General features: G+C 38.2%; 2 protein-coding genes and 1 pseudogene across 2 annotated transcripts; 2 read left to right on the top strand and 1 right to left on the bottom strand.

Annotated features, from left to right (window-relative positions):
* Positions 1 to 6,056: 6,056 nt before the first annotated feature.
* Positions 6,057 to 9,561, top strand: LOC147281915 (DEAD-box ATP-dependent RNA helicase 38-like). Its single transcript, XM_086247071.1, has 8 exons — positions 6,057 to 6,397; positions 6,531 to 6,818; positions 7,012 to 7,239; positions 7,448 to 7,513; positions 8,049 to 8,453; positions 8,550 to 8,676; positions 8,955 to 9,040; positions 9,211 to 9,561. The coding sequence occupies exons 1-8, from the start codon at positions 6,122 to 6,124 to the stop codon at positions 9,265 to 9,267; spliced, it is 1,533 nt and encodes a 510-aa protein (XP_086103197.1). The 5' UTR covers positions 6,057 to 6,121; the 3' UTR covers positions 9,268 to 9,561.
* A 219-nt stretch (positions 9,562 to 9,780) lies between these two features.
* On the bottom strand, positions 9,781 to 10,914 carry LOC147281914 (protein PELOTA 1 pseudogene; annotated as a pseudogene).
* A 622-nt stretch (positions 10,915 to 11,536) lies between these two features.
* LOC147281913 (Pollen Ole e 1 allergen and extensin family protein) lies at positions 11,537 to 12,301 on the top strand. The gene is made up of 2 exons (XM_086249286.1): positions 11,537 to 11,711; positions 11,955 to 12,301. Exons 1-2 carry the CDS (start codon positions 11,537 to 11,539, stop codon positions 12,299 to 12,301), a joined length of 522 nt encoding a protein of 173 aa, XP_086105412.1.
* Positions 12,302 to 12,326: the final 25 nt, after the last annotated feature.

The following is a 12,326-nucleotide window of genomic DNA, read 5'->3' as shown; positions in this document are numbered from 1 at the left end:
GTTAATTTTATTTCACTACAAATACTCATGTGTTATTTCTCTCTGATTTATAATATGATTTGATGATTAATCTATGAATTTTCTTTGGGAGAATTGAAACATGGGTTTACGAAGGATTGCAAATAAAATTTATAGATAGAGGAATAATTATATATATATGTTAGCCCACAATCTGATCACGACTTACGACGGTCAGTGAACATATATATATATATTTATATATGCTATGACATGTGTATGTTCACGGTCTGTGAACATATTAATCAATATGTGTGTGAGTATATATACCCACCCATATTAATCAATATGAGTATATATATATGTTATGACATGGGTCTGTGAATATACATATATATGTGTGTGTGTTACGACATGGGTTTAACGACTTTTCCAGCTATAATGGCATGAAACAAGCTCACATCAATCGATATTAGCCGTGAAGCATCCCTAAGACACATATTGATTAATATATATATATGCTATGACATGGGTATGTTCACGGTCTGTGAACATATTAATCAATATGTGTGTGAGTATATATACCCACCCATATTAATCAATATGGGTATATATATATGTTACGACATGGGTCTGTGAGTGTATATATATATGTGTGAAAATGATATAATGGCATGAAACAAGCTCATATCAATCAATATTAGCCGTGAAGCATCCCTAAGATTGGGAACTCTAGCTCCTAAAATTATTTTAATTTTTTTTTACCACTGCACTATTTAAATTTTTAAATAACATCTGTTACCCAAACAAGAAAATTTATAATTTTTGTTATTTTCTAAATTCTACATACATATATCCAAACAATAGAAAATGCAATTGATGGAAATTTAATGATGAAGTTTTAAATTCCATCATTTATAAATTTCTATGAAAACTAGAATTACTTCATCCAAACACACTGTTAGGTTAATTTAGATTCATCGTCTATTGATTTGACAATGGTTAAATGACTACACGATTTTTGAATTAGTTAATTTTTTTCAGAGATATCTTCATAGAGTAATCTATAAAATGAACCGTTCAAATCAGAAATTTCACTGTAAATTAAGAGGGATAAAAGTGATGTGGAAGGAGAAAATAACTAATATTCCTCAAATAACCATATCCTAAAAGAAGTCCAATACTGAATAATTATTTTAAAGAATTAATTAATTTGGGCTACACTTTACCTATTATTTGTAACATGTAATACACCTATTTATAATATTTAACAATTAGGTCACTTTATTGTAATATCTAGGTTAGTTGGCTTCACTCCACTCTCTCCCACCCTCCAAAGCCAAAGAACATGCCAAGTTCCTCACTATAACAATGCCCATAGAGTTATCAGGGAAGCCAACTTCACCCCCATGCCTTCCTTATCAGTAGCAGGTTTTTGATTTTTTTTGTTTAGCTCAGTTTCTGAAACTGCAACTTGCAGTTTCACCTGCAGTTTCTAAAACTGCAGTTTCAGTGGTGTAGAACACTTGATATGGATTCTTGATTTTTGTTTCTTTAGCTCAGTTTCTGAAACTGCAACTATACAGTTTTTAAAATTGCAGTTTCAGTAGTGTAGAATACTTGATATGAGTATTTTCTGAAACGCTAAATCCAATTATGTTAAGTGGCTCAGAAGAATGTTAGAAAAGAAACTAAAGAAAAAAAAACACATAAATGCTTTTTGGTTTAGGATTTAGACCTTTTAGCTAAAATTGTAGAGGTTGACAAAAAAAAAAACTGAAATTGTAGAGATATGAACTAGTTCAATTAATTAGAGGGACCACTAATACTACCCAGTTTCTTTGATAAATATTTCGAGATATGAACTAGTTCAATTAAGCTGCAACATAGTAGAGAGATGGACAGAGGAGAGAAGAGAGATAAAGGGAGAGGGAGGGAAGAAGAGAAGAGGAAGAAGAGAGGGGGAAAGAGAAAGGGTCTGATACAAACGGAGACCATGAACGCCCAGATTTGTAGAAGATGGCCCGCAAAGGAATTATAAGGCTTTTGGTGTGTTTTGAGTAATAAAAAAATGTGTCAGTACCTAATAATTAATAGACTCTATCTTAAAACTAAAGATAACTATATGATCCAATTACTTATAGCCTATAGGGGTATCCCTTCCATCTACAGCATCTTATATTTTAAAAGTTTCAAAATATGGATCGAGCAAGGTTCTCAGTTTTTTTTTTTTGGGTCTTTAGCCCTCAATCTTTAAAAACAAAGTTTTAAAATTGTATATTTTAACAATATTATTAAAGTTTTTGACTTCACAAACAAGAAAAAAAGTTTTGAGACCAATTCATTAGGTCTAGCTTCTTTAATTTGAAATTTGAATGGGGCATCATCCATGTTGTCATGCTAATCATACGTAAATCTGTATGAGAGGTATATTAATGTTCATGTGAGAAACTCAAAGAAACAATCGTTGATGAGCCCGCCAAAACATTAAGAATATGTGACATGACTCAAAAGAGTCCAATTAATTAATGCTTTCTTTTGTGGGTGCATTTGTGGAAATTTACATGTAGCACAAGTCAAAAGTCACAACCCCAGCCAGCTCAAATGCCACCAACAGCACAATTGTAGAGCTTTAAATTAATGGAGGGGGTTGGCTGAAATAGAAAGTAACTTGTGCACTTGCTTTTGGCACACCCAAACTCCAATCATATGTTATTGAACACATTATGGCTAATCTCAAGTTTCTGATCAAGTCACACAAATGTTGGTAATGGTCGTCCTCCTTCACAAGTACACCTCTATATTCAAACCCTCACGTAACTCAGAATGATCCATCTCAATTACAATCAAGATTTATTGAGTATGTAGGTCCTCTTCTAATTAAAAAATAATAATTAGTGGGTCCCACTGTTATATGATCGATCCTAGCTACTTACTTATTTTCTATTAATTAAAGAGAATATTAATTGCAATTGTCTACTTGTGTATATGATTATGAGTTATTGACTCACTAATTAATAATTTACCATTTACCTGCATGTGAATAATTTTTAGTTGTTTACTGAAATTTATTAACAACTCAAATTAGTCACCCACATGCATGCGAGTACACGTGCATGGCCAATTGTGGACAGCAAAACTCTTGTATTTTAATAAGATGCATTGTGTATTTGTGTCTAACTTCCACAAAATTCCCTCAATATATTGCAGATTTTCTCTCCTTTTCCTTTCTTTCTTTCCCACCCCAACCTAAGCCATTTTACCTGCATATTACATTGCGTATTTTATGCATACACACTCAAATTGCACCTTTTTTTATTTTTAATAGCAATCAATTTCCTTAATATTTTTTTACTAATACGGTAATACCCATGTTTTAATAAAATATAAGATTGCTTTTCTTGTTGACATCCTTTACTATAAGAGTAGTCTTTCTTATTTGAAAATTGATGCTCAAAGGTTGATTCTATGACCCAATCTAAAATGCATCTAGCTTGAGATGTGAGAGAAGCTTCCGACTCCTTTTTGAATGAAGATAGATATATATATATATATATATATATAGATGGAGGGGACGTCTTTGGTGATAATGAAAATCACAATCCTCCACGTTAAACTCACATCATGATTCATGCATGACACACCATATATATATATATATTCATTATAAAATTTGCGTAGGATGTATTTGAGTTGAACAAATTGAAAACCAATACATGGGTGTGGGAAAGAAGAAAAATTTGTGCTTTATGGTCAGTCATGAGCAACTTTAACTTTAAGCTTTTGGAATTGGCCAGCCTTGTATGGGAGTTTGTTGCCAATAGGATGATATATATATATATATATATGGCTTTGTTTTTGCTATTGCAGGTACTATGTTCCACAACAGCGAAGTACTAAATTAATATTACTATTTTTTTTTAATTAATCACAAAATTGTGTTCATATTAGTTAATGCCAAACATATGACCGGGTTAAAAAATGATATGTGTCCAATAAATAAAAAATTGTCATAAATTTAGAAACAACATATTTTAGCTTAGTTTATTATGCCATTCCTTATTTGTCACGTAATAAACCTATCCCATAAAAATTTGGGGGGGCTGTTCAGACCACCCTAATCCACTAAGTTGACCACCACACTTAAATTTTTACCCATTTTTACCCATTTTGCTCCTACATTAAAAAAAAAAAAACTATCTCCAATTTTGGCCGGCCACCCCCCCTCCGCCGCGCAGCTTCACGACGTCGATTAGCCACGCACGGTGGTCGGATGAACAAGGGAAGACCAGGGTTGGACTCGCCGTGACCTGGGGAACAAAACCCAAGTGGTCCGGCGTCTCAACTCTGCCGGAAAAGGAAGATCGCCGGCGAAGGGGCCGATCGGGTCACGACGTTGATTAGCCGCGCACGGTGGTCGGATGAGCAAGGGAAGACCAGAGTTGGACTCGTCGTGACCTGGGGAACAAAACCCAAGTGGTCCGGCGTCTCAACTCTGCCGGAAAAGGAAGATCGCCGGCGAAGGGGCCGTCGGGTCTTCGCCTGGGCCGATCGGATCTTCGCCTGGGTGGGTGGGTGGGTCTTCGCCTGGGAAGGGTGGGGTCGACCGGCGAAGAGGGGAGGTGGGGTTGCGCCGGCGGTGGGGAGGGGGTGGGGTTGCGCCGGCGGCGGGGAGGGGTGGTCGGCCAAAATTGGAGATGGTTTTTTTTTTTTTTTTTAATGCAGGGGCAAAATGGGTAAAAATTTTAGTGAGGTGGTCAACTTAGTAGATTAGGGTGGTCTGAACAGCCCCCCTTACAAATTTTCTTCATAATAATCGGAACGAGTTGGGCCTTGAGCCAAGGTCTAAGCCTTGGAATTGGAGAATGGGTTGGGAATAAGAATGACAATAGGACAGGGCAGGGTTGGGTTTGCATAACACAAACATATGACATTAAATCATATAATAACACTAATTAAAACATAAAATTGAAAATAATTGTAAAATTAACATTATGCATAAGTTTATTAAGTTAAATAGGTATACGGAGCGGGAAGAGGTATTTTCATACCTGATTAATCGGGGCGGGACCCGTGGGGATTGGCAGGGTCGGATGATTTTGCAATCCATAGTTGGGAAATGGGGATGAGCTATGGCTTGTGGATCAAAAGATTTTAGATGTAATTTTCTTTTTTCGATTTAGTGGGCTGGGATGGGCTGAGCTATAACCCAATCCATCCAGCTTATTTTGTTCATTATTTCTGGCCCATCCAACTTAAGTTCTGTATTCAAAAGAACTCGTAAGAGAACCCAAACCAAAAAGGGTTCCCCAGTTAACACCATGTAGCGTTGTAGTTGTAGACCTTATAGTAGAGTAGTAGAGGACGAATTCAACCAATTTCAACCGGTCCTGACTTGCATACAATTACAAACACATCTAACAATAAAGCATAAAGATGTGTAATCTTTGTGGAGGCTTATTGGGTAGTAGATTTTAGGATATCTTTATTTTTTTATTTTTTTTTTATTACATGAGAGGGGGAGCTTTTATCCTCAGCCAACTAGACCAACCCCAATTCACTAGGAGATCCTTAATAACATAATTATTTATCAAAACTATACTTATTAGAGACAACTCGGCTTCTCACCAAATTCCTCTCCTCCTAACTATAACCTTTTAACCTAATAATATATCATCTAAGTTTGAGTACTTCAAGAGTTTAAATTTACATGTGGGAGTTAACATTTGTCCCATATTATTCACAATTTATCATTGAACTATTTGTTTTATTTTGTAACTTGGAAATTAAAAGGGTTACACTTGTGAAAAAACAAACTTATAAAAATGTCATAAATGTGCGTCAGGTTAAAATTAAGACAAGTAAGGGTATTTTTTATAAAAAAAATATGCATATAAAGCTAAATAGCTAATTAATTAAAATGTACTTATAAGTTATAAAGCTAATTAATTAATAAAAAATGTCAGTATAAAACTGTAATTTATCCTAATTTCAGGGGCCAACGGTATTTTGAAAATCACTCCGCAGTTACTAGCTATTACGCGTCAGTACTAAGCTAATAAGCGGGTTTTATAAACCTCACAGACCATTCGAGACACTCCTACTCGCTCTCAAACCCCTCCGCCACTCCACCGATCCAAAGTTCACTATTGTATAGCTCGATATGGCCGAGACTGATACCACCGCCGCCGTCGCCTCCGCCATCGAAACGACGCCGTCTACACTCGACAGTGCCTCTTCTGAATCGGCTAACAGTGCTCCGCCGCCGCCTCCCGTGAAGCCCGAGATAAAACGCTGGGGCGACGAAGAGGATGATCCTCCCGAGGAGCCCGAGAAAAACGACGCGCCGTCTACTTCGGAGCCGGAGCTCGACGTCGCCGACTTGAAGATCAGCGAGAACAAGTTCCTCGACGACCCTGAAGACGCACATATTAGCGCCGTACGATCTCTCTCTCTCTCTCTCTCTCTCTCTCTCTCTCTATCTGAAATCTTAGATTCTAGTTTCGATTAGGGTTTTGATTCAAATTTGATAAGGTTTTTTATTTTAAATTTTGGGATTAAATTCGATTTAGGTTACGGACACGCCATACACGTCGGCGAGTACTTTCGAGGATCTGAATCTGTCGCCGGAGGTGCTGAAGGGTTTATACGTAGACATGGGCTTCAAGAAGCCCAGTAAAATCCAGGCAATCACTTTGCCTATGATTTTGACACCTCCCCACAAAGATCTGATTGCTCAAGCACACAATGGTTCGGGGAAAACAACTTGTTTCGTACTCGGGATGCTGAGCCGGGTCGATCCCAACGTCAAAGCTCCACAGGCGCTATGCATCTGCCCCACTAGAGAGTTGGCAATTCAGGTCAAAGCTTCTTGCTTTTCTTAGATTGCTATTCCAAAGCTTGTTTCTTTTTAATTTTCAAGTCAAAAAGAATATGGTGAATGATGGGAAATTTACATTTAAAAAATAAAAATAGTTTGGTGGAAATTGAATTAAGCTAAGGTTTTTAAAGTAGGAGATTTGATGGTGGTATGTGAATGTGGCATTGTGGCAGAATATGGAGGTTCTTCAGAAGATGGGGAAGTACACTGGGATAAATGCGGAGTGTGCTGTCCCAATGGAGAGGACCGGTCCTACATCAGTTCAGTCCCGGGCACCAGTGTCAGCACAAATTGTGATCGGAACGCCGGGTACAATTAAGAAATGGATGTCTATCAAAAAGCTGGGTGTAAACCATGTGAAGATTCTTGTTTTTGACGAGGCGGACCACATGCTGGCTGAGGTAGTCATAATGTGCTAGTATATTTGATGAATTCTAAATGTTCATATGGTTACTTTGTCTGCTTGATTGTCTGGTATTGTATATTTTCTAAGTTCATGGTTACTGGCAGAATCGCATTTGATTGGCTTGGGATAAGAATTTGTTCATAATGATTTATGCTTTTTATGTACATATTATTGACCATAAATTGCTGATTATTTTTGCACAGGATGGATTTAAAGATGATTCTCTAAGGATAAAGAAGGATATAGAGAGATTTAGTCCTCACTGCCAGGTTTGTCAAACTATGTTTAAATTTTTATTGTACCGAGGTTTAATATATGCTTTGTCATTGTTTCTTTATGATTCCTTTCATGATTTCTTCCATTATCTTATTAACGAAAACACCTTTGTTTAAGGTGCAACAAAGCCAGTGTTGGGAATTAGTTCCCATTATATTTGACTATTAGCTGTGATTTGAGGATAAAAATATTAAAGTTTAGCTAGGTAGCACAGATACATTCATAATAGAGTACTATCCATATTGTATTTTTCTCACTATTGTAACTTCTCAAATACTGTTTTTACATTTGAGTGTTATGATTGGATCTCTTTGGTGATGAAATTATGATTGTTGGCAGTGGAAATAAAGGAATGGCTATGGCATACAAATTGGCCACTGCTTGAACTGGGAATGTTTGTGTGATTAAATTATTATCTCTTGCAAAAAAACAGATTTAAGTTATTACCTTTTATGTCTAGAATTTGTGAAAATATACAAAGTTGTATGGAGTGGTGATTGACCACCTTCTTGTAACATTTGTTTTCAGGTCCTTCTCTTTTCTGCTACATTTAATGAAAGAGTCACAAATTTTGTCTCAAGGGTGATCAAAGGTGGTGGTAATCAACTTTTTGTAAAGAAAGAAGAGCTATCTTTGGAGGCTGTAAAGCAGTACAAGGTGTACTGCCCTGATGAACTGAGCAAGATTGAGGTGATCAAAACCAAAATATTTGAACTGGGAGAGAAGTTGGGTCAGAGAATTATATTTGTACGGACAAAAAATAGTGCAAAAATGTTGCATCAGCAACTTGTTCAGGATGGCTATGCAGTTACGACTATTCAAGGTGCCCTGACTGCTGAAGATAGAGACAAAATAATCAAAGAGTTTAGGGATGGTTTAACCCAAGTTCTTATATCAACTGACTTACTTGCTCGAGGCTTTGACCAACAGCAGGTGCTGGTGCCCCCATTCACTTTCCCTCCATTCTTTTATCCCTTCTGTCTCATATGCCTTGTGAGATTGACGTGCTGACAAGATGCTTTTTTGTAGATTAATTGTGTTGTCAATTATGATCTTCCAATCAAATTTGTAGCTGGTCCCAGGACACAACCTCTAGAGCCTGATTATGAAGTCTACTTGCATAGAATTGGCAGGGCAGGGCGTTTTGGTCGCAAGGGTAAGGCTTTTATTCCAAAATCTGTCTTTTGGTTTTCTGTTTCATATATTTTGTGGCTCTTTCCATGTAGTAGAGTTGTTAGCTGTTGGACATATGACTGTAGGTATGACTAGCAAACACACATTCAAAGTACATTTTCATTGAAATGTGCCGGCATTATGCATGCTGTACATTCTCACATATTATTGACCATGTGTTTGCACTTGCTATTTGAAGTTTATTGCTAAACATGTGAAATGGAAACATTGACTTAGTGGTGTTTATATGTAATTGTGCAGGAGCTGTGTTTAACTTGCTTTGCGATGATCGGGATGAAATGACCATGTCTAAAATTGAGCAATATTTCAACATCCATATACCTGAGGTAATAATCTTGCATCTTATTATAAGTTGCAAAATTACATTTCTGTTCTGTGCTGGTTAGAGCTTTAATGTAATGATCTGAATATTGCATTGGGGAAAACTGTAAACTATACTAGACAGTTATTCTCAACGCATTATCTAATTGCTTTTTTCTCATTACTTTGTTTACAGGTTAAGAACACTGAAGAAGCTTTTGAAGATGCTCTTAAAGCGGCTGGCTTAATGTAAAGTCTGTAATGACAAACGCAGCTGTAGCATATCCAGTTTTGGAGGGAAAGAGAATAGGTAGTGACATTGTAGCAGAGGGAATATCTTCCAAAGAATTTTTGTTATTTATTTGATTCTCTATAGACCTATGAAGATGCTTGATGGGTTTCTGTAAATGTTACTCTTGCATAACAAATTAGGGCCGAGTTTTCAATTTAAATTATCCCATTCTTGTTAGAAGAGGGTATTGATCTGTGCGATGTTTGTATTTTATTTACCAACTGTTATAATCATTGAGTGAGTTTGGTTCTTAGATCCTATTTGTTTGCTATATTTTGGGTAATTTTTGTTGTAATGTTGAGCTGCATTGTTCTGTTCCAAAATCAAATAACTTCTGAACTTCTGATAATGAAATTAAAACGAATTCTATTTCTGTCACTAAATTAACAAAATCCTCGATTACAAATAAACAGAAAATAATTTTAAAAAAAAAAAAAAAGTACAGCTTGATATTAAAAACCCGTGTCATCGTCATCACTCCTCAACATCAGGCACTGGAAACCTCAAAATAGCTGCAATACCAGTGAGCTTAGCCAGCTCCTCACCGGACACGTGGCTGGACGAGAACACAAACACCTTCCCTCCCGCCGTTTTGACCGACTTGACCAACTGTCCATACTTAAGCCTCGTTCCAACCTCTGCACTCTCAAACAAGTCATTGGTGATCAACAGCGTTTCAATGGCCGTCAAGTCACTCGCCATCTCCACACTCTTGGGACCATAACAAGCCCGATCCGAATTGGTCATCAACAAGTCCGAAAACTCCTTAAAAGCCTTTATCTCCATCACAGCCTTGGTGTCCTTGATCAAGTTCACCACCCCATCCTCATGCAAAACCTCATGCAAGCCATTGCTAATGTTCCTCGTATTAGCAACCACAATCCTTGATTTGTTGTTCTCAATGTTCTTCATCTTCAGCCTCTGTGCCTCTCCGAGCAAAAAACGACGGAACTCATCTTTCTTGGAATCCGGACTTCCGATTACGACACACCGTATGACGCCCAAATCAACATGCTTCACGAACGCATTAAAAACGCTCTCGAAATACTTGTTCGGGCCGGACTGGGAACCCGACCCGGACCCGGTTTTATTCGGAGGCACTTCGACCTTTGCGCACAGCGTCGTGACCCTGGGTCCCACCAAGAACAACTTGGCCAATCCTTGTTGGAACAGAAGCACGGCGAGATCGGCCCCCGAAGCTCTTTCGCAGCTCTCGCGCAGCCGTTCGATCGAGCTTGAATCCCAGACCTTCTTCCTTATCTTGAACTCCTTGTTCCGCTCGATCTCAAGCGTGTGGAACGACCCGATCGCCACGTGGCTGTTGGCGGTGATGCTCTTGCCCTGGACGCGCACGGTGGAGGAGTCCTTGAAGTAGTCGACGGCGGTGATTAGGATCTCGAGGTTGACTCGGACGCGGGCGGTGCCGGCGGCGCTTTTGGCCTTGTCGGAGCCGGCTTCGCGGCGGACTTTCCGGGTGGTGGTGGCGGTGATGACGTCGCCGAGGGCGATGAGGTTGTAGGCCAGCCACACGTCATCCGGTTCTTCAGGTACGATGGTGACCGTTCCTGGTTGATTCGCAACGACTTTTCTTCCTTTCACGAGCTTCATGATCTTCTTCTTGGGATGATTAATGCGAAAAACTACTAAATCACTGAGTTTAATTTTTGATTATCGCGGAACTACGCACTCCTAAATTGATGGCGAAGATTTAGAAATTGAGTTTAACTTTGGAATGTGAGGAGCGGCTTGCGTTGCTTGTGCTTTAAAGTTAGTAGTAACTAGTAACTTGCATTGCTTAGTTTCCTTTTCGTGGAGGGTTTCCTTTTTTAGTTAGGAATTGGATATTTGGATGGTTGGAGCTGTGAGATTTCCCGCGGAAATATTACTTACTGGCCTAACTGGGTTTCCTTTTTTGTTTAGGCACAAACCCCTCCAGAGACCCATAACTTTGGGGGAAAGGACGCTAGGACTGGGCCAAGCCCATTGGGCCTTACCTATTTAGATATTTAAAATGTAAGGTGACGACCTTCGTGATTAATAATTATCACTTAAGCCATTAAAAAATTGGTGCATAGATGTAATTTGACATTCTACATTTCTAAATGGATTGCAGTTTGCACGTCCCAAGTAGTGCTCTCCCACCCTTCTCCCCAACAAGACCATCTTGTGTCCTATATATATGCTTCTTCCTCAATTTAGAGAGAGAGAGAGAGAGAGAGAGAGAGAGAGAATGGGAGCTATGGTGATGGTCATATTTGCAGTACTAATGTTTGTAATGGGTTGCACCCACAAAGCTGAAGCTTATAATGAGGAAGCCAAAATCATACATGTAGGTGGAAAAGTACTATGCCAGGATTGCACCCAAGGTTGGAATGAGTGGGTTAAGGGTGACAGGCCCATCAAAGGTATGTTACTTGTCTATACAGACGCACAAAAATATTCTCTTACAAGATAATCTAAAAATCTAATATATTTATATCGATAAATTACTAAGTCTTGATTTAATTTAATGTGTAATCTAAATTCATAGTCTAATAGTATATGCATCAATTATCTGTACAAAAATCTCCCCTTTTATTGAATAATTTACACTGAAGCTAGTAATTACTAATTAATATGATTGTTGTTATAATATATATTGTATGCAGGTGGTAAGGTATCTGTGACATTCATGGACGAGAGAGGCAGAGTTGTGTACTATGGAAGCGATTTGACTGATGATATGGGTCAATTCGACTTGATCATAAACAAGTACATCAACGGCAAAGAACTCAACCCCAAGCTATGCTCAGTGAGGCTAGTGTCTTCTCCAGACGCCACGTGTAACATTCCTACTGACTTTGCTGGTGGGCGCTCTGGGGTGAAGCTCAGCCGGCCCAGTTTGGTGTACCGGGATTTGGTCAAGTACACTCTCGGCCCATTCTACTATACCACTCCCATGTGTGATGAACCCGATACTCATGTTGACGATGATAGCCATGAAAATAACTACTAATTAATATAAATCACAATATGTTTCT

Source organism: Dryas octopetala, chromosome 6 (assembly GCF_963921425.1).
Source record: "Dryas octopetala chromosome 6, drDryOcto1.1, whole genome shotgun sequence".
In the NCBI taxonomy this organism is placed as follows: domain Eukaryota; kingdom Viridiplantae; phylum Streptophyta; class Magnoliopsida; order Rosales; family Rosaceae; genus Dryas; species Dryas octopetala.
This window is presented reverse-complemented; position numbering and strand designations above follow the sequence as displayed.

Bases quoted from the DNA above. Each gene is read 5' to 3' on its own strand.
- LOC147281915 (XM_086247071.1), top strand. From the start codon at position 6,122: ATGGCCGAGACTGATACCACCGCCGCCGTCGCCTCCGCCATCGAAACG. The intron at 7,514-8,048 runs GTTTGTCAAACT...ATTTGTTTTCAG, and splicing joins GATTTAGTCCTCACTGCCAG to GTCCTTCTCTTTTCTGCTAC. The intron at 8,454-8,549 runs GTGCTGGTGCCC...GCTTTTTTGTAG, and splicing joins GAGGCTTTGACCAACAGCAG to ATTAATTGTGTTGTCAATTA.
- LOC147281913 (XM_086249286.1), top strand. From the start codon at position 11,537: ATGGGAGCTATGGTGATGGTCATATTTGCAGTACTAATGTTTGTAATG. The intron at 11,712-11,954 runs GTATGTTACTTG...TATTGTATGCAG, and splicing joins GGGTGACAGGCCCATCAAAG to GTGGTAAGGTATCTGTGACA.